Raw genomic sequence first — 22741 nt, 5'->3', positions numbered from 1 at the left:
AAAAGACTATTTCAAGTCACATTAAAATTGTTTAAAATCAAATTTCTATATCCATAAATTGAGTTTTCTTTAGAACACAGGTATGCACATTCATTTGGTATCTTGTCCATGGATGCTTTAGTATTTCAAAACTAGAGTTGAGTAGTTGCAGCAAAAACATACAGTCCATAAAGTCAAGAATATTTATGAACTGCTTCTTTCCAAAAATCGTTTGACAAATCTTAGTCTAAAATTTTAGAGGGATTTGAAATAATAAAAAGAACTGCTTTCCAAAAATGGTCTGAGAAATCTTTGTCTAAAAATTTAGAGGGATTTAAAATAATACCAACAATAAGTATATTGAATAACTAATTTTTACAAAATATATTAAAACAAAAGATATTATCATTCACTATCAATAATCATTAGCCATGGATATATAAGAAAAAGGGAATAAATGATTAATTATTCATTTAAACCTCCACAAAAACAAACTTTTGCTTGAATTATGTTGATGATTATAAAAATAGTCACACATTTTGGTTGTGCAAATTTTCAAAGTGAAATTATCAAAAAGTAGCAACATATATAACAATAGAAGAAAATCTAACTAAGGTAAAATTTCTTTACCCAGTGTGAAAGCTCTCCTTTTTAAAATAAAAGTTAGCTTTACATTTCACACTTATTCAGAACTATTTTCCATACATCATTAACTGGGAAGTTTAAATGAGGAATATTTAGAAATTCAGAAGACTTTATCACTTCAAAAAGTTTTTCATTTTTAGAAATAAAAAATTCAATCTGAACCGTTTAGAAGTATAAATAAGGCAAGAATTTCAGTTCTAAATCACCATTTTAAGAGATATATTTCTAAGTATGTTTGTTCCCATAAATATTTCATAAATATATTTGAATACAGTTGATTCTTTAGAAGGGACTGTGTTCTGTGGCTGCATCAAAGTCTCTTGTAGCAATTTTTTTTAAGCCTGAGGGATTAAAAGGAAATTCTTTATAAATTTCAATTATATTTCAGTTAATGTTTAAATTGACATTACTTGAACATCAATTGCCTGAAAGAGTTTTGGAAAAGTGTTTGAATGGTGTCATCACTGCCACTAGCACTAGTTAACGTACATAACTGTAATTAATATTCATTTATTGCTTACCAAAGCATTATCCTTAGCACACATTTTCAACTTTAATTAACTTTCAGAGGAACACTATCAGGCAGTAATTATACTCACTGTACAGATAGAGAAATTGTGGTCTCATTGTTTAATAAAGGTAAATTGTACACACCAGTACAGGTTGGCACTGTCATTGGCAATAAATTCTTTCAGACTCAATAGTCAAGTGTATTCATCACTGTGCTTCCCACAAGAAGTGATTGCATAATATACAGCTGCATCAACAAACTCTACTGAAGGCTTGTAACAAATGACATATATATTGATACTGCTTATGATGGAAGCTTAGGGAAAAAAGCAAGTGCTTCACTTAATTCACTTCACTAATTCAACTGTACTCAAATATATTTATGAAATATTTACCAGGAACAAATATACTTAGAAATATATTTCTTAAAATGGTGATTTAGAATGTAATAATAAAATATTATTGATACCCTGTATGAAAAAGACTACTTAATGTTGAGATAAGGAGAATAGACAATGGAGAAAGTTGTTTATGTTATTGAGTAGCTGAACTTCAATGGAGGCAGAAGATGATGAAGGTAGAAGGTAGAATACAAGCTAACAAAAACTTGATAATGTAGTTTATATTGTGGAATTAGGGACACATTTTTAAGGAAAACGGATAATTTAAAGACAAAAAAGAAGGTATGGATATATATTGATATCAGGGATTGTTTGCTTATAATACTTTATAGTTAGATACTGGCTACTAGTAAGGGTGTTTGGAAGAAGTATGTATGATTGTAGGACTCCCAGAAGGTTAGGACATTTTTTTCTCTATGGCATGCACAACTTCTTACTGAGAGTATCTAAACATACTCTAAGTTAGAGGAAATGTCTTCATCTGGTGTAGCTTCATCTTCTGATTGATCGCTTAGAAGATCACATGTTTGAATTGATGACACATCTGCAACCTCTAAAACAGGCGCAATGCTAGGTCTTCTGATTTCTTTGTTCCCCTCTGCAGGAAGAGACAGGGTAGGGCCACTTGCTGATCTACAACTTGTGTCTTGCAAGTCTATAGCCACAGTACCTAAAACAATGAAACATGAATATCCATCAAGACATTTGCTGTTTATATAGCGCATCAATCACTTACTGACCAAAATGAAAAAAAAAAAATAGAATCAGTACAAGCAGAAATATATTATTGTTTACCCTTTATTCCCAAAGTTTCTTTCTTTTTCATGTGGGTGAGAAAAGTAAGGCAACAAGACTAGAAGCAAAGAGATGGTAAGAATTCTAAAGACCCTTTAGTTGAGGGAGTGATGAACAAAGTGGAGAATATTATAATACTGAGAGTAGACATCCAGAGAGATGAATGACTTCAGGAGACACTTAATAATCAGATTTAACAGAGCTTAGTTATCATGAAGGGGAGGAGAAGAATGGTGAAAGTTAGAATAGCAACTGAATTGTGACAGATTATGGTATCTGGTATTTAGCCAAGATTAATAAGAAATATAAAAACATCAGACACTTATGGTCTAATCAGAAATTTAAAGTGATTGCTGGTAGTTCTTAATTAGTGAAATTTCTTACCAACTTAGAAACTTAGAATGTTTTCTTTATGTTTACATATACAAAGTTTGTAATATATACAAATACGTTTTAATTTTGATTTTAGATATTTAGAATTTTAATAAAAATTCAAATACAAATCACTACCTTTTAGAAAGAAGCTCATTGTATATTCCTTTCCTTATACTTACCCATGCTGGCAATTATACTATGTACAGGCAATCTAGATGGCCCATGATAAAATGAGCTTGATGAATTGCTTTGTTTCTGCTGGTCTTGATTTTTAAATGCTGAATTCTCTTCTTTGGTAATATTAATATAAAAACATATATCACTAGCATTCATAATATACCGAGGACCTGGATTCATCAGTATGTTTTTATTGTCTTCCCTTCTAACACCAATCAAGCAGACACCAAACCTTAATTTAAAAAAGAAAATAAAGGAGTTTAAGAATTAAAATTCAGCAAAGGTCCCAGTTGTTTCTTTTAGGTGTGTATATGTAAACAATTAATAAACTATATAAGGCAGAGAAAGTTAAAATCCCATATCACAGTTCTTTAAAGCTTGAAAAAGTATCCTAAAAATTCGGGAGACTTGCTTTTACAGAAAAAGAAACTATATCTTTGGCAAGTTGTAAAACCAATTTATACTGAGACATATTTTTAATGCAGAATAGAATATAAAAGAATAGAAATTATATGAATGCATATTATTTAGTAAAGCTAGTAATTTTCTGTAAATTTTGCCTGTGTATACTGAGTCTTACCATGAACTATACTTTGGTCAAAAATATAAACAGTATTTCCTCACTTCAGTCAAAAATGTTTAAAGGCCACTTGCCTCATGTTGTAGAGGAAGACAGTTCCCGAGAAGAGAATCAGGATCTCTACATTTTTGTTATTCTCTATCTACTAAATTTTTTTACTCTGAATTTCACGTACAAGTTTTATTTTAATTTAGGGTAAAAATGTTTTGTTTTGATATGTTTTATAAGTGTTACAAATAATTTAACTTAAAAATTTTTAAAGAGAAAATTCGTATGTGTAAATAGAATCACATTGAGAACGTGGAAAACCTTTTATGTTACACTACTGGGATATACTAAGTATATACAAATCTGTAAAGTGTTATGTTACTATGTTTACCATACTGATGTTATTTTGTTGACAAACATTTACTTTTACTTCTAACGTAAACAATTCGTCTCCAAAGGAAGGGAAAATAATGTTCCATTTATTTTTTAACTTGTGTCTCTGGTCAAACAAAGTTTTAAAAAATGTCCAGTTTTATCAGTGTTACTCTTTGTTAAAGTTTTAATCAACACTTTAAAATTTAAATGTGTACTGAACATTCACTACTATACAGTTGTGAATTCTGGGTTAAAATGTTTTAAGATAATTTGAAAGTTACTAAAGTAAATGTTCCTAATGAATTACATTTTGTACCTGACAATATAATTCAGGGAGACCACACATTAAGGACTGAGTTATAATGTCCATAAACATGTCACAAAACTTGAGAATACTTGCAACTCATGAGTACCAATATGGGTTGTAGTTTAGAAAACTGTTTAAATCATATAACTGCTTTATATTTTCCATTCTTGGGAAGCAGAAACATACTTTTTATGTGCATGGAAAGAGGCATATGTAAAACTCTTTCCTTCATATTCAGCAAAAAATGTACTCTCTTCCAAAACAATGTGGTATACTTCGTTCCCAGAGCATCTACCATACATCTTCTGCCACTGTTCTGGTGACTGCTGACCTTCTCTGCAACGAAAGCACACACACATACACACACAAAGAGAAAACTCAGTGGAAGTAGTTACAAAAGCACTTGTCAAACATAGCCTGGAGTTTCCACACTATAAGAACTGGACACCACAGTTCAAAGACATTTCTGTGTGGTGCCCTAAATGATGGCTTTATTTACAAATATTTACAGAGATACTATACAAATCTTTAAAAAAATATACTACCTAGCTTGAGAAGGGAGAGAGTCTTTAATGGAAAATTTTCACTGTTCAGCTAATGAAAGCATTTAATTGACCATGAACCAAGGATGTAAGAATTTTATTTCCAATCTCTTTTTATGTATTTCCTGTCATACATACCATATATATGTTATTTATATATGTGTATGTGTTTGCACATACACGCCATAAATATATGGTATTCATATATGTATATATACATGTATGTATACATATATACACACTTGTTTTATCATGTTAATAATATGATCCACTTCATCTCATTCATGATACTTGCTTGACTTCTGTAGGTTTTTATTTTTTTGTGATTATTGTTATAAATGTACAGATATCAGCTTATCAAAATGTTTTCCTATTTCTACCATGTTACAGGTATGACTTTTTCAAAATGTGTAGCAGTTAAGAAAAATGACTCAGTGATAAAAATAAAGGCTCCCGAGAGAGAATCCCAGGAGTACTTTTTCAAAAGAAGATCAATTCATTACATTAAATGCAACTTCTTTTATGCTATTCTGCTCAGTAGCCTTGTATATAGATTAAAATTTCAATCATGAGAAACTTTTTATAAATATACAATAGCTCCTTCCCCTAGTAAAAAGATTTCTCTTTACTTTTGTTGAATAAGGCTTAGGAACTCTGTAGGTACAAGAAATGTGCATTTTAGAAGTGATAATTAACTACATAAAAAGCAAATACTTTATCAACTTCTACAGATACCTAATAGAGGAAAACAAACAACAAATATATCTGTGGTTTAGAAGTCTGTTTTAACTCTCAGTTTTGTCTAAAGGACTAATTTATCAACATTTTTGGGTATCAGTACATTATTTTAGAAAACATGTACTTTTCCAAGTCTACTACATTTGTACTCCAATCCTTAAATATGCTGAGAGGAAAGAGTCTGAGGTTGTAGTCTGGTTGTCTGACCTAACTCCAAGTTTGCACAAGGCTGAATTATTTAACTTCTCAAAGATTCTTTCCTGTTTCTGTGAAAAACAGTATTAGCATCATTAGGTTGAATAAAGTGAAGTGATGGAAATAAATTACTAAGCGAATGTTGGCATGACTGTGTAATCAGTAAATTTAGCTTCTTTTATTACTTTTCTGTTATATCTCCTCATAGTTAAAATTTGGAGCCAATTTCAAATTGCCTAGTCAACCCATTAAACAGTGATTGCTTAATACTTTATCCTTCCTTTCATAAGGTTAATGTATCTTTATAAATAGGAAAATAAAAAGAAATACTTTACACTCTTGACTGCATATGGCTACACCTAACTATCACTTCCTAAGAATGATCATTCTCAGTGGAGAAAATGTTCCCTTTGGCAAACAAAAATGAAATTATCTTTGTTATGTACCTCATTGCTACTTGGCAAGATGGTAATTGGCAAAGCTAGAATCCATTTACAGGGAGGGAATATAAAACAAGGTGCCAGTAATCCATCAGGATTTGTTTGCCATCCAAAAAGCAGTCTGAGGTCAAGTAATTGTCACACAAGAGTACTAAAAGTTACTCAACAGAACAGTTAATCTAATTCCAAGGCATGAATGGGAATACACTGTTGTATGGAAACAAAAAATGAGGGGCTCAGACAATTAGACAAGGACAGTTCTAATTAATTTACTTTAATCATTCTTGTTCTCATACTATTTTGTATTATATTGGAAATGTTTACCTCAGGGGACATATTTTCTTTATGGTTTCTTCAAAAACCCAAAATAAGTAACTATCTCTAAGTTCAGCTAACTGTAAATACACAAAATTTTCTAAGTTCATGTTCCTTGATAGAGGTTTGAAATGAGTAACTCTCGTTAGTACAATGGAGAGATGTAGTCCCCATTCTGACATGAAATAATTAATGAGTATATTCAATATGCCAGGAAAGGTTCTAGATTCAAAGGTTATGGGCATTAACAAAAAGGACAAAATGTATTCTTCCTTGAAGCCTCTAGTGGAGGCTTAAAATAGAAATAAACAAAAATGACCACATTATGTCATATATTAGAAGTAACAAGTAATGAAGAGAAAAATATGCAAACAGGGAAATAATGTTTAGGGGTTACTGAGAAGTCCTGGCTGAGAAGATACGATTTTCAATTAGATGAACATCTTGAAGAGAATGAATGGGAAATCACATGGGTAAACGGAGAAAATCATCCCAGGCCATAGCAAGTACTTCCGGAGGCAGGGAATGTCCAATATGACTAAGGAAAAGAAAGTAGACTAGTTCAGTTGGAGTTAAGAAAGGAGGGAAAAATGAGGCCAGAGAGGGAGTCAGGTAGGTATTTGTAAAATTTACCAAGCCTTTGACCTTTGCTGCAGAAGATTTGGCAGCACTGGAGGACTTCAAAGATGACAGCAAAAGATACCAATGTATTTTACAAAAATTTCCCAGGTCATTGTACTTAGATTGAAGAAGGAGCGATGGCCAGTAAGGATGATACTCTAACCTGAGCTAAATGGTGATGGTTTCAACTAGGTTAGGTTCTTGATGTGTTTTGAAGATTGAGGTGTAGGGATTTGCGAGTTAAAGGAAACAATATAAACATATATAAATCTTAACTATTAATGTCAACCAGAAATATGGAACTGTAAATAATACAGAAAAACACAAATAAAAATACAAGTACTAGTGCTTATGAAATAGCATGGAGAATATGCAGATATAAAATGTTAAAGTGGTTCTAGATTTGCCATTATATTAAGCTATGTCCTTAGGAAGAAGAGAAATCTGAGATAGTACATGTGGGCTTTATAAATATCTAGAATGTCTATTTTTAAAATCTGGAATTCTGGGTACATGGATTGTTATGTTTGCATTCTTGCAACTTCTGAATATATAAAATTATTTTTCATAAAGATCAAGTGCTTTGCAAAAGAGGGGAAAAAAAACAGGACCGACAATGAGGGTTTGGGCTTTTGTTTGTCACTGCTTTTTTAGGGTAGTATTTTAAGCCCATTCACTGTTGGAGAACCTGTGCTTACCATAATTTGGCACTAACATTTCATTAAGGCAAAAAGTAATCTTTGCTCCTTCTTCCCAGGATAAATGTATAAAGTTTGATATCCCCCATTTAACTACCTAGTTATTCAACTTATTCAATAATCCATCTTTTTGTCAGATCTCTAAAATAGCTTCATCAAACAATAAATCCCTAATTATATGTTTGCATTATTAATTTGAATTATTTGAATCAACCAAACCACACTGGTTCAATTACTGTAACTATAATATTTTTTAATTAAGGGCAATTTCCTTTAATATTGTTCTTCAAAAATTTTCATGCTATTTCTGTTACTCAATTTTCCCATGTGAACTTTAACATAAGATTTTCTACTTCAAAAAGAATGCTGGGAGCAGATTACTAGGTAGCCTTAAGAAACTCTGGGTGAAAGTGACATCTTTCTAAAATTGATATACTGAACTTTCATTTGCATTGCAGACTTTCATTGCATCTATTTCAGCCTCCTCACCATTGCCAATTATTGCAGAATATAAGCATTAAATCTTGTGAGCCCCAGTGTCTATTTGTTTTCTGTGGGATCTTTACAATTAGTGATAGAACATTTTCTAGGACATAGTAAATATTCAAAAATATTTCTTTAATGACAGTAAATGGCTCAAAATATTTCTTTAATGACAGGATTTGACCCTCTTGGTAAAATATGGTATGCACGCTTTTATTACACCCATTGTCCAGATAAACTGAAGATTAATGATTTCAAATTTCTTAGCAGTCTAGAAAGATTGAAAATTCAACCACACAGTCTGGCTACAAATGCTGCCTGAGTAACTCCTATATTCAGTGTGAAGTTTCTTTATGCAGGCTCCTAGGAATTTAAGAGAGGCTTTAAAAAAACTAATAAGCTGTTCTAGTATTATATATATATATATACATATGTATGTATGTATGTATATATTGTATTGGCATTAAAACAGGTCAAGCAAACAAAATATTTCAGAAATAAGTTATTACATATAAGATCATAAACAAGGGATTCAAGAGAATATACAATGGGGAAAAGATAGTCTCTTTAATAAATTGTACTGTGAAAACTGAGTAATTCTATATAAAGGGATGAAACTACATTTCTACATTAACCATTCACAAAAGTCAACTCAAAATGAATTAAAGACTTAAACATAGGATCTGAAGTATGAGGCTACCAAAAAAACGTAGGTGGTAGGCATCTCAATATTATTAGTCTTGGTGAGTTATTTTGGATCTACACTAAGATCAAGGGCAAAAAAAGCAAAAAGAAAACAGGTTGGACTATATCAAACTAGAAGCTACTGCACAACACAGGATACAATCACCAAGAGGAAAAAAGGCAGCTTACTGAATGGGAGAAAATACTTGGAAATCATATATCTGAGAAAGGGTTACTATCCATAATATGTAAAGAATGCGTACATCTCAGTAACAAAAGATAGACAAAAATTTAAAAATGGGTAGAGGAAATGAATAGACATTTCTCCACAGAAGACATACAAATGGCCAATAGCAGTAATCATCAGGAAAATACCAATAAAACCTTCCTGAGATATCATCTCATAGCTGTTAGAATAGCTATTATCAAAAATACAAGAAATAACAAGTACAGGTGAAACTGTGGATAAAAGCGAGCTCTTCACTATTGGTGAAAATACAATTTGGTTGATGCCACTATGGAAAATAGTACAGAGGTTCTGCAAAAAGTTAAAAGAGACCTACGATATGATTCAGCAATTCCACCTCTGAGTATTTATCCAAAGGAAATTAAAAAAGGAATCTTAACTTTCCTGTGTTTATTGCAGCATTATTTATTTCAAGACATCTTAAAATATTTCGAGAAACAACCTATATGTCCATAGACAGTCAGACTGAGAAGTACAAAGTACTTTATGATCTCACTGTTATGTGGAACCCAAACAAAACCAAACTCACCGATACAGACAGTGCACTGGTAGTTGTGAGAAGTACCTGGCTACAGGGTATGTGAAAAGGTAACAAGGTGTAACTTCCAGCTATAAAATAAGTGAGTTTAGAGTACATAATGTATGCCATGGTTATTACTGTTAATAACATGCTATACATTTGATAGTTGATAAAAAAATAAATCTTAATCTCTCACCACAAGAAAAGATTAAAAAATATAGGTGATGATGAAAGTAATAGACTTGTGTTAATCTCTTCTCAGTACATTCAAATACCTAATCACTAAGCTGTATATCTGAAATGAATGCAATGTGTTATGTCAATTACAACTTAACAAAATATAATAATAGAGGTAATTTTATGCTTGCAAATCTGAAGATCTATGAAAACAGCATTTTGTCCTCAATTTACCATTCTACCTTATTTTCTTTGTCTTATCTTTATGTATCCAGATAGACTACCCAATATGTTTGAATTAGAGGAAAAGTAACATATATACATAATTCCCAGTTTCTAATATGAGTTTCTTTAATTCTGTCACCTAAGTTATCTTGAACTTGTCATGTATCCCTTTCTCCACCACTAATTCTTACTCTTAAAACAATCATAACCCTACTTTAAAAGGTGCCCTTTTGTCAGGATAGCCTAAGCTTTGCCTCAGTTTCAAATCCTGTCTATCATTTTATCTGTTTATCCTGATGTGTAGGAGTATTCTGTAATTTCTCCTGAATGAGATTCTCTTCACATCTAAGACTTTTTATTAAGCCATTCCTTGATCTCCTATGCCCTATTCAAGTTTGGCCTGCAACTTAGTCATTACTTCCCAGCTTTTTAATAGTGTATTTCTTTCACATAATACTGTAACACTGAATCATTTTAATTTATTAATGTCCTGCTTCCCTATGAAATAACTTCCATGAGCCAAGAGATTATGTCTTGTTTTCCACTGTATTTCTGAGATCTGACACAAAGTAGGTGCTTAATAAATGTTTAAATAAACAAAGAATAATCTAAAATGTTCTTCATGCTGGATGACTAAATATTCTGCTTTTCTAATTCTATAATTCCATATCTTCTTCCAGAATTAATTTTTGGCCTAACAAATTATTTCCCCTATGATGAAAGAATTAGGTGGGGTGGGGGAAGTCACTGACTTCTATAGGCATTATGAACCTGAAATAAATTTAACCCGCACCAAAATAAAAACAAAAATCACAGAATGGAAAACTTAGTGAAAATTACAAAGAACAACTTAGTGAAGATTAAAGGTATGTTTAAGTTAACCAAATGAACACTTAGGTGAAAAAATTTAGCTTGTGCATTTATTTGCTTTTAACCTCAAAGTACACTTCAGCCTGGAAAGCAGTATAGTTTGTAGTCTATTTCATACCCTTTAAAGATTGTTTATCCTATTGCCTGAAAATTAGTAATGAATCCTTTTTAGATAGAATTCATGTGCCCAATACCATAGGCCCTAGAGCTCTGCAAATACTTTGATTGGGCAACCTATAAGACTGTATGTGCTATTCTCTGCATTTTGAGTCCTAAACAAATACCATAGTAAGACAAATACCTGAAAAAAGAAGTGAAAGAAAAGTCAACAATGAAAGATTTAGGAGAAAGGTCAAAAAGTATCTAGTGAATAAATTGCACGCCATGTTAAGGTGTTCAAGAACTTGTAATCTTCATCAGTGCTTTGTCAAACCTCCCATTCCTGTGCTTTAATAATGTCTCAGGCAGGTCCCACTCTTTTTCCAAAGCATGCTCAGTTATTAAAAACCAGTCCCATACATGGCCCTCCCTGGTGGCGCAGCGGGTTAAAGCACTGCACTGAGAAGCTAAGGCCACTTCCTCATGATTTCGATCCCCGCCTGCCCCAGAGGTGACCACATGGCGCGGCAGACCTCTCCTGACCCACCAGCTGCTCCCCTCAGCAATGTACTTTGTTGATCTGCCTGTTCTGCTCCCCACTCTGTCTCTGGTGAAGCCTCTCACCACCCTTGAGCCTCTGGCCTGTACCTCAGTTCTGTATGCACAAATAAATAAATCTTTAAAAAAACAAACAAACAAACAAATAAACAAACAAACAAAAACCAGTCCCATACAATCTGACATCCTAGTCTTATCGGCTCAGGCTTATCCTTCCTGGGATGGTGCTGCTCCTTAGACTAAGTCTAAGAATTGGTCATTGATGTCCTCTATGCAGGTGTTCAAAGGCTAGTTAGCTCGTAAAGAAATGTGGAAATGCGGAGTGGGCCTCTGTATATTATCATGGGTATGCAAAATAACTTTAGGTTCTAGGATCTCCTGAACTTGTGGCCAACATCCTTAGAAGAGATACCAAATCATTTTAAGCTATCAATTTTGCTACAGTTAACTCATACATGTGCACAAGGTCTACCCTACAGCTCCTTCTGCTCCGTCTTCTCACTCTAATTCTTTTTTCCTCATGCTCAGATAATCACAGAAACCCACAAAAGCATAAATCGAACTGGTCAGTGAGATACAGATCCCATTTCCAGTAAACACTGCCATTCTCCAAAAGGTAATTTTTTTTGCATCCCACACCTCACTTGACTGGGTGGGTTCTCAAGCACTGAGTTCCTCTATTTGTTTTCTTTGTTCTTTGTTCTTCTTTTCACATAAAAGGGTGGGGAGTTTAGAAAATGGCATACTTGTCCCTTCTCTGTCCCCAGTTTTGAGTTAGAGTCTCTAAACCTGGGACAACAGGGCAAAAGTCCCTCTCAATATATTAAGCATTATGAAAACAAACAGTCCATTTATTGATGTGAAGTTAAAAATTACTTAAGTGAAGGGGCCCTCCCTGGTGGCGCAGCGGGTTAAAACAGGGCACTAAGAAGCTAAAGCCACTTCAGCATGAATTGGATCCCCGCTCTGCTTGGAGGTGATCCACATGGTGCGGCAGATCTCTCCTGACCCGCCTGCTGCTCCCCTAAGCAGTGTAATTTGTTGATCTGCCCTTGTTTTGCTCCCCACTCTGTCTGGTGAATCCTCTCACCCCCCCTGCACCCCAGTTCTGTATACCCAAATAAATATTTAAAAAAATTACTTAAGTGAATATATCATTATTCTACTTTCAGATGTTTGATAGATCAATTGTGACAGCTGATTTTATTTTTCTTTAAAACACAAGTAGCACATTCCTCATTAATTTATGATTACAGCTCAGGCCAAAGGGGTTACTTATTACCAGAAGGCAAATTAATTCACATGCCAATGTCTTGTGCTTCAATACAATCAACCAAGTTATAAGCACTACTATAAATACATTGTTCTACTCTCTCAGGAAATAAATTTTAATCCAAACTCTGAACGCAGTAAAATAATCTAGTATAGTATTGTCTTTAACCGATCACATTTTGCCAAAGGGATAGAAAAAGGTATTTAGCTGGAATTTCCTGTTTCAGACACAGTAAGTTCAGTTCAAGTCTTATTATACTACACAACTTGGTCCTATTTTTAGGACTGCCCTGAGCTACTCTGAACCTGTAATATTGTTTGAATTTTAAAGAAAATAGCATAAAACTTTAACTTACTAACAACTTCCTATTCTTAATGAAGTGTGCTTTATAAAACTCATACAAATAAATTTTAGAAATTAAAGTTGTATTTTTTTCCTTTTATGTGTTCTTTAAGCCTACAATAGTGTCATCAAACTAAAGGAAAACTAAAGAAGACTAACAGGGTTACTGAATCATAGCCCTTAACAGAAATCCAACTCTCACATTATATTCATATTTTAAAAGTATCTATGTTGAAATTATTTAATTTAGTTTTGCTAGTACATTTTGTTCTCTTCAAATGTAGTAGTTAAATACACATTACTCAATTTAAGATTCACCAAAATTGACACAAATTGATTAAAACTTTATAGGTGATGATAATCAATTTTCAACCACTAGGTGGAAGTAGGGAGCTGCATGCCATTAGGATAAAGATCACTTACTGAACTGGAGAGAAGAAATGTTAGGCAGCTTTCAAGCATTATCAATGGTTAACATACACAATACATAGTATTTTGAAAGGGATCTATCTCTGAAAGGAATGAAATAGAGCATTCAAGTTAAGTTTGAAAGGCTGACTGTTCATAAGGGTGGCTGAAATTCACTGCTCTTAAAATCAGTTAAGGGCAAAAAATCCCTGTGTTTTAGTTCTTACTTAATCAAAGAATCTATGGGCTTATCACCAAAGAAAATCCTGAATTTCTGTAATGACTTAATTTTTCAGATAATCAAGTGAAAATATAATTCCATCAGTTGTAATAAAACTGCATCCTCAGTACATTAATTCCATTATTTAAAAAAAAAGTCATAGCCCACTGACAGCTTTTAAGGCTGTTCTACTTCACACACCCCACCCGCCCCACTTAGAACACAGCCTGTCTCTTACTGAGTACTATGCATTAGTTTCTGTTCAAGAGCTTAATGCCCTTGTACATTCACATGCCCTGTTCTACCTGTTTGTTAGCTGAGCAAAACACAGTGAACTTTTCAATAAAGTTGTGTTCTAAATATTAGTACTTAGGAGTACAGAAGTTTCAGAAGCTCTTATTGTTATTAACATTTTATCAATTGGCTGTTTTTTTCCCTTTTAAAATTATTTGTGATTAGGAAAAGTCTTTATTGCTTCTCAATATTGTCATTTGATTTTTTTCAATGTATGCAAATGAATCTTACCGAAGCTATAGGAAACTTTATGAACAAACTGAAGTACAAAGGGAAATTTATAGTATGCTGGAAAGCTGTTGGTAAACAACATTTATACTGAGGTCTACACTGTATGGTATATTGATCTTTTTGATCATAATGTATCATGTTTACATTTTCCAAATTCCTAACATGATACTTTACATATATGGATGCATGCGATTATTATTTATGGAATAATCGAGTGAGTGGTCAACCTATAACATTCTAACTCAATTCAATGTCGTTGTTAACATTTTTAATTATCTATGTTTTTTACCTTGACCACAAAAATTTGCTTCCAAATCCTGAGCTGCTGTCAGTATTTCAGTTATTAAAATATTACTATTTCATTGTAGGCATTACCTGTTGAGCTAAGTTTAGTAAAGTAAACATGTACATCAGGCCAGATGTAAGACAATGAGAGTGTTTAGGTTTGTGCTGAGTTGGTTATGCATGCCTCCTGAAAGGTAAACTCAAAGATAACAATTCAAAAGAACAATATATTTACAAGAGACCAATGGCCAAGTAATACCTACCTCAGAGGAGAATTTGGACCATTAGTTGTGAGGTTGAAGCATCTCATCTGCCAGTTACTTTGTAATTTTAAATAGCATGCTTAAAACTCTGCTCCACTGGCTTTTTTGATTTTCCATTTCTTAAACTGAGGGTTACCTACCCTCTTTCCACATTCTCTTCCTGCTATACTACAAAATGCAATTTTTTGTGATATTTTTACACTGTTAGATTGCAACTATTTGTATTTTTTTCACTGCCAATAAACAAATCAACACCTTTAGATTAATGGCAGAAAACTTACACAGTGCTCTATGTCAATTACACCTCAATAACAATAAAAAAAAAAGTAGAGAACCCATGTGTGGTGATTACATTACTATGACTATTGCAGCATAATTCAATTGTTAAGTGGAGTGCTATATCTGTATTTCCCTGAGCTATTCAAGATGAAAATATTTTCTTAAAATGATCTTTACTTATCTTAATTTGCTTTGTTTTAAATTAAAAAAATTTCTGGGTTCATAATTGCCTTTGATTCTACTTTGGAGAAAAACAGTGGTCTTTGTCACATATGTTGCTTTTAATCTATTTCAGTCTTTTTCAGTCTTTTCCTATCAAAACTTTTAGAAATCTCTGGGTTTAGCCATGGTATAGATATGTGAGCTAAACAAGGAAATGGGTAGCACAGGCTGCAGAGAGTCGGCTCTAGGATTTGGGAGTGTCAATGTTCCTGATGAGGTTAGTATTTTTAGCCGGAGAAATAATTTACGTACATTGATGATGTTAGAGACTAATTTCTTGTTCTATGAGTTAGCCATGTTCCTTTAAAAGCTTTTACACTTAGTCCATACTGATTCCCTTCCTCTTTTCTACACATTTTAATTAGCTATTCTTTATCATTGATGATCTATAATGTGGCAGTGCTATGTTCCTTTGTTTCCTTTTCATTCGATGTCATTTGCAAGTAAGAGATCCTATGAAATTAAAGATTTCAATGTTCCTTTTTGGTTATAAAGTCTTACAGCCCACATTCTATTTTATTTAGCTCTGAAACATCCACTCCACCAGATATTATCTCTCCTTTATTGATCCTCTGTGCTTTTTCTTAAGTACTTTTTTATAACTTGTGCTAATATAAGACTATATATATTACTATAAACTCCACCTCTTTTTCTGATATATTCTATATCTTTGCATTACTTAGAGTCCTCCAAATGTATATAACATTACCTTTCAAGACTTTCACAGAATTTTAATTCAGCAATTACTCTAAAATTCGAAAGGTTTTTTTCCCCTCTCTATTTGCCTGCTATAACACCTTTCTTCTTCAATATTCCTGAGAACAGCAATTGCAATTAGCTCAAGTTACTCTATATTTGTATATTTATTTATTAAGGCTTTTCTCCCTTGTTGTTGGAGAAAAAACCCAGCACCTCCAAAATCATAACCAACAGAAAGCAGTTTCTGATGAAAGCAAATGAAACTGAAAATGAAAACCTCTACAAAAAAATTTTTTCTCAGCATTTTATTTCTTTGAACAACTGTCATCACCCTTTTACAATCTGTCAATATTCTCCTGAACTATTATATACTTTTCTAAAATACAGTTGAATTTCCTTTTAATATATTCTTCCTCACTTACTGAGATTATTTTTGCTTTCAAAATACATATTTTACTCCCTTTTCAAATTATTATTATTTTTAAATTTGTTTACTAGTGAGTACAAGATCCAGCCTTGGCGATGGACTCAAAACAATTCCAAGAACAGTAGAAATAACTGTTCTCCATCTCAACTTATTTCCCTAATTTCATTATGTATACAGGTGGTCAGCAAATGACAACACCAATATTTCTAAGTTTTGAGCATGAAATATTAGAATAACAAATGAATTCTTCTGTCTGTGAATATGATTTGTTAAGTGGCTGGTTAGACCTTAAGATGAACATGAAGAGTTAGGCAATTTAGACTGGAGGTTCTGAATTCCAGACTTAAAGAGTATTGGAGCCCAATCCCAAAATCTGTTTGCATATAATTCAGATATAATCTTTTAATTCACTTAGGAAAAAACCGGATTTTTTTTTCTATTACTAAATGTCCAACTAAACTTAATTACAGGGAACTGGTGCCATGGTACATGGAACAGGGATAATGTTCTATTTACAAGCATTCAATTATGATCTCTCTCCTTTTTCTAGGAATCTTGTAACCCAGAGCTTCATTAGGAAATAGTCTTTTGTCCTGTTATAAATATAATCTGAGATGGGGGTTTCATCTGAATTCACTGATTTATCTATTTTCCATCTTTTAGAATTCTACTGAAATTTCTCATGTCTTCCACTTTTTCCCATTGATTAAAGCTTCCAAATTTTTATTTCTTTGCCATCATTTCAACAGCATCTCCTGAGGGAGAACAAATGAAGGCACTTGGTTCATAAGCTACTGTGAACCCGAGACATCAAAGCATCACCTTCAGTGCCTCTCTTACTTAATTTATATAAATGTTAATTGAGAATCCATGCTGTGATAAACATAGGAGATATATGAATGAGTGAAAACATGTTCTCTACCTTGAATGAAATGGTAGACTACTGAGAAAAGAAAAATAAATAGATTAAAGGACCAAAATGTATGATCTGGCAGAATATAATAAAACCCTATGCCAGTTCATAGAAGGAAGAAATCACATTAAATTGGGTAGTTTAAAAATATTCAAGAGGAGATAGAATTTTTGGATATAGCAAAATCATCCAGGAAAGAAAAAAAAAATTCAAGGCAGAGGGAACACCATTAAAAAAGGATGCAGAAGGCGGAAACCACAAATTATATTTAGGATCATGGTATTTGGAGAACATGGCATATAAAAGAGAATTATGGGAGATAAGATATAAAAATAAATTAGGACTAGAGCATAGAAGGCCTCAAATAAATACAACAGACATATTTGCATCTAATTTGATGATGAGTGATGAGCTATTCAAGGCTTTTCAAGCAGAAGACTGCCAGACTAGACCAGCATCCAGATTTCTCAAAATGTTGAATACTGTTCCAGTTGATCTTTATTAGGTAGTCTTAGGAAAACATTTCACAGTTAATCAGAGATTTTGGATGCACTTAATAAAAATGCATTTCAGTGGAGGTTTCCAGCACACATTAGTTTATATAAAAGAAAAGTAAGAGCAACTTAATTCCATTCAGACCTTCAAACTTGAAAGCCTGTTTTCTTTTAATGGAAGAAATACAGAAAAGACTTCCAAGGATATATAGACAATGCCCCCCAACTCCACAGCTTCTGCTGTTAAGTGTATGTCTGGTGCTGCCCCCCCACCCCCAATTCATAATACCGAAGTGCTAACCCCAATTGCTAACAATGTGACTAGTTGAAGTGCTAGGGTTTTGGAGGGAGTGATTAAGTTAAAAAGGAGCTGAAACGGTGGTCCCTAGACAAATCATGAAGACTGCTATGTTCATGAGAAGAAATCTGAAAAGAGGCTCCAAGGACAAGTGTGCACAGTGAAAAGACCATGTGAAGACACAGAACAAAGATAGCTCTTTAAAGGTCAGAAGAATGACCTCAGGAGAAGCCACTCTTGCAAACATCTTGAGTTTTGACTCAGCCTCTAGAACTGACAGAAACTTAATTTTTGTTGTTGACGCCACCCAGTCTATGGAACTAATTCAATGTTTAAAAGAATCCATGGAATTCAGAACAGAACAGTCAAAGTAGGAGAGTGTTGGAGAAGAATACATGAGATCTACTGTATAGATGTTTTGTATTTTTGTGGATGCAGTAAAATTAATTCACCTCTCAGGGAAGGACACTGGAAGAATATATCAAAATGGCCTTTCCATGTAGTTTGGGTCTTTGAATAACAGAAATTTCCTTCCTGAACTATCATTAGACAAAAAGTAGATAATAATAAAGCGTGAGGAAAGATCATTTTTTTGGTCAGTTGATGCAGCCAGGTGAAAAGACACCACAGCATACTTATTCCCAACACACACACACACACACACACACACACACACACACACACACACACACAGGTGTGTTTGGCATGGAGCCTACATTTCTCATAGGTTCTTATATTAACTTTATATATAAACCTAAGAAGTCATCTGTGGGAGGGTAAGGAGACATCTGAGGAAGTGACTGAGGAACTGAGCAGCTAGGCAAAGGTAACTGAGAAGTAGCTCCATCTCAGTAGCACCATTCTCTAGAATGGCCTGTGAGGCAGATATCAGCCCTCAAAGCAGCATTAGCTGTTGAGCTTAAGGTCTATCAGGATGCCATTCAGAAGGTGAGCGCAGCTGTGGTCAGCAAATGTCTAGTCTAGTGGACTGCTGACTGGCGGCACAGGCAGGATTTGAGACCACAAAGGAAGCAAAGAGCCATCATGCCACCCGTCACATGTTCAGAGTCAAGTTGCTAATGACATAAAAGAGACAGGAAGAGAGGAAGGATATATAAGATTTGGTTTAAACAAAGGCAGTCAGTACTAGCAAATGTGGCTGAAATCACTAGAAAATATACATATCCTTCTACTAATGGAATCAAGGCCTCATTTTAAGAAAATTTTATCAACCGAAGTGCAGAATTTATACTCCAAGTGATGAGTAGTTGAAATACAGCAATCAGATGTATTAAAACTTGAAAAAAAGAAGTACTTCCCTCTAATGGGAAATCCAGTGCCTCTCATCTCATGGACGCTCTATTGCATCCACCTACAGGAGCTGTGTAACTGAATTAGATTTGCCAGATTACAAAATATAATCCTCTGTCCCAGTTCTGGGGTGTGAAAACTAAAGATAGCTAAAGATAGCTCTCTGAGGCAGGCTCTCCCTTGCCCCCACATTTTTTCCTTCTTTCAGTCAGGGTGGCAAGAATAATCTCTATTACTTTTGAGAAACTGTCTCTCCTCCATCATGGCAGCTGATTCTCCAGGCTGTTTGTGGACCAGCTCAATAATGAAGGGAGAAAAACTCTCCCTTATCTCTAACTTCTTCTTTGCCTCCCTCCTGTGTCCATTCTTTTCCTGGGAACAGTACAAGACAAAAGAGTTTCCTTTTTTTCTCAGAATCCAGTGCCAAAAACTGGGTCCCTCTCAATGCTTACGTTCAACAAAGGAGTTTGCCATAATAATTTTCATCTAAGGTCCCTGTCCTGATGAACAACAGAGACTTCAGCAGATCCTTAGAATTCTGGTGGGAATTTAGCATCATGGAATTTAGGTTCATCCAGGTTCATCCTAAATGCATGGAATTTAGGATAAACAAAAAATTAAGTTGCTTGATGTTTTATTTGCTCTATATTTCTTCTAAATACATTTTTCTTAAAAACTTAGCTGGGAGAATTCCTTTAGTCAAAATACTACCAAAAATATTCAAAAATACTCTCCAATAAAGTTATGTGAAATGCTTAAAAATAAATATCTAATTCCTCTTTCATTGCCCTTCACCTACTTGACATTTTGCCTTTTCATGATCAGAAAATGTTGGCAAGAACAGCAAAGAAACTACTATATGCTTCACAGTGCACTATAGGGTTTACATGATGTCAACAACTTTTTTTTTAAGGTTTATTTATTTATCCATACAGATCTGGGGTACAAGCTAAAGGTTCAGGGGCAGTGAGAGGCTTCACCAGTGACAGAATGGGGAGCAGAACAGACCTCTATCTCTCTTTTGTATATGTGCATTAAAAATAATGAGTTTTTACTGATTCCAGCCTCACCTATGAGAGTTGCCACCAACTAGAGGCTGCTTAGGAGAAATAACCAAATGCACTGTAAGATCTCGGAGGGAATCTTGAAACAGAATTGGGACATTAATGGAAAATCTGGAAAAATTCAAATAAGGTCAATCATATTGTACCAATGTTAACTCTTCATTTTGATAATTGTATTCTAATTATATAAATGTAAATCTTAAGAAAAGTTTGAATAGGAAGAGAATATGGGAACTCTGTCTAAAATTAGTTCAAATTAAAGGGCAAAAAACCTAAGCCATTAAAGTTATACTGGATAATCCAGTATTTGTCAATCTCACTTGTAATATGAGTTTGTGATTTACTTTTCAGAAAAAAAATACTAACATCCATTTGCCTTGCAACACAAATTTTGCAATTTTATGAAACAATAGAACCACTATTTTTATACTACACGTATTAATCATACTGCATTTTGGCTTTATGCATTTTTATTGAGGGTGCTGATTTAAAAAAATAAAAACAGGCAATTTCTGGTGAATAATTATTTGGAAAAGTTGAATTGTCACTTATGTTTAATTGCACACATTCGAAGAGCTTGTGATTGAAAGTCAAACAAAACATTTCTCTATTTTTTTTTATAAATTTGCATTTGGATAATGGTATGATAAAACTTTGCAAGTCCAGGAAACAGCCACAAGGCAAGGTATTCTTCTATTTTTTAAAAGATATCAATTACTTTGGAAGCAAAGGACAAAACTTAATTGTTACTAGTTAATTTTCTTTTCACAAAAGGTCACTGCAACAATACCCTGATTTGCAGTTTCCTGGTCTGAATGCTGAAAATAATATACATGCCAAGTAATTCAATGAAGGTTTCATTAAATAAAAACACCGAAGAACATATTTACAGAACTGCAACTTTTTAAAATTGATTCTAACTAAAATATAAAAATAACTTAGCTCCTCCTTTATAAATACATTTTTGTAATGTAACATTGTAATGTTTTACACCCATCCAAAATACTTAAAGTATACATTTGTGGCCCTCCCTGGTGGCGCAGTGGGTTAAAGCACTGCACTGAAAAGCTTAAGCCACTTCCGCATGAGTTCGATCCCGCCTGCCCCGGAGGTGACCACATGGCGAGGCAGACCTCTCCTGACCCGCCCGCTGTTCCCCTCAGCAGTGTACTTCATCGATCTGCCTGTTCTGCTCCCCACTCTGTTCCTGGTGAATCCTCTCACCCTCCCGCATCTCTGGCCTGTACCCCAGTTCTGTATAAATAAATAAAAACTTTAAAAAAATTTTAAAAAAGTATACATTTGTATCATTTATCAATTGATTTCTCTTTGAGGTTTCTGTTCTGTGGTCCTATGAATAAAATAAATTTGCTTCAAGATAGTGTGATTATATTATTACATGACCCCACCATTTAAATTGGACCCACTATTCTATCTGTGCACTCCTCGTGGTCTTTCTCTGCTTTATTTTTCTCTACTGTACTATTGCCTTCTGGATATTATAAACTTATTTTGCATCATTGCCTGTCTCCCTGGAACAGAATAAAAGGTTCCAGGTAGTTTTGCTATCAGTTTCCTTGTAGCTGCAACACCTGGAATGGTTTTATCACACACTTGGCATTCAATAAATGCGTGTTAAATAAAATCAGCATGTATTTACATTATCTCAACTTTTCCATTTAAAATGACTGAATGAACTCAGTGGTGTTAGTTGGCTTTGCTAGTTTCTGAGTCATCATCTGTGACAAAGTTGGTATTCCTTCCTTTTACACATCTCCCTAAATTTATAATTTTTATTTGCAGCAGAAATTTTAATTATGATTAGGTTATGCAGTTTCCAAAGTGCCCAATATTAGTTGCTTAACAAATGAGAACAATTTCTGAATCACATTCATTTAATAATATTTGGACTGAGTTCTTTGACATAGAACATATTAAAATTTCAAGAAAGGATAATGAAAAATAATAATAACACAATTATACTATAGATATTTAAAATATTTCCTTATTTTGATAGTGCCAAGTTTGTATCAATAGATTTGAGCTCTCAGCAAAACTCCATTTTGCTTCTGTCAAATAATGTATTTTATAGTTCTGACCAGATTCAGCATGTGAGATTTTCTTCTTTTAACTTTACTATTCTCATTTCTAACAAGTGGCCAGTTTCTATAAAT

At 33.5% G+C, this 22741-nt stretch overlaps 1 protein-coding gene across 1 annotated transcript in view; it reads right to left on the bottom strand.

Moving 5' to 3' along the window:
- KCNT2 (potassium channel, sodium activated subfamily T, member 2) overlaps nucleotides 1-22741 on the bottom strand; it is a 264093-nt gene that overhangs the window by 51175 nt on the left and 190177 nt on the right. The window contains exons 15-17 of the mRNA XM_012726778.1: nucleotides 4319-4468; nucleotides 2885-3114; nucleotides 1992-2205 (exon numbers count right to left, since the gene is read on the bottom strand). Coding sequence (XP_012582232.1) covers nucleotides 1992-2205; nucleotides 2885-3114; nucleotides 4319-4468 — 594 coding nt within the window. The remainder of the gene's footprint in view (nucleotides 1-1991; nucleotides 2206-2884; nucleotides 3115-4318; nucleotides 4469-22741) is intronic.

This window comes from Condylura cristata, unplaced genomic scaffold (assembly GCF_000260355.1).
Source record: "Condylura cristata isolate star-nosed mole 26May11 unplaced genomic scaffold, ConCri1.0 scaffold00018, whole genome shotgun sequence".
In the NCBI taxonomy this organism is placed as follows: Eukaryota; Metazoa; Chordata; class Mammalia; order Eulipotyphla; family Talpidae; genus Condylura; species Condylura cristata.
This window is presented reverse-complemented; position numbering and strand designations above follow the sequence as displayed.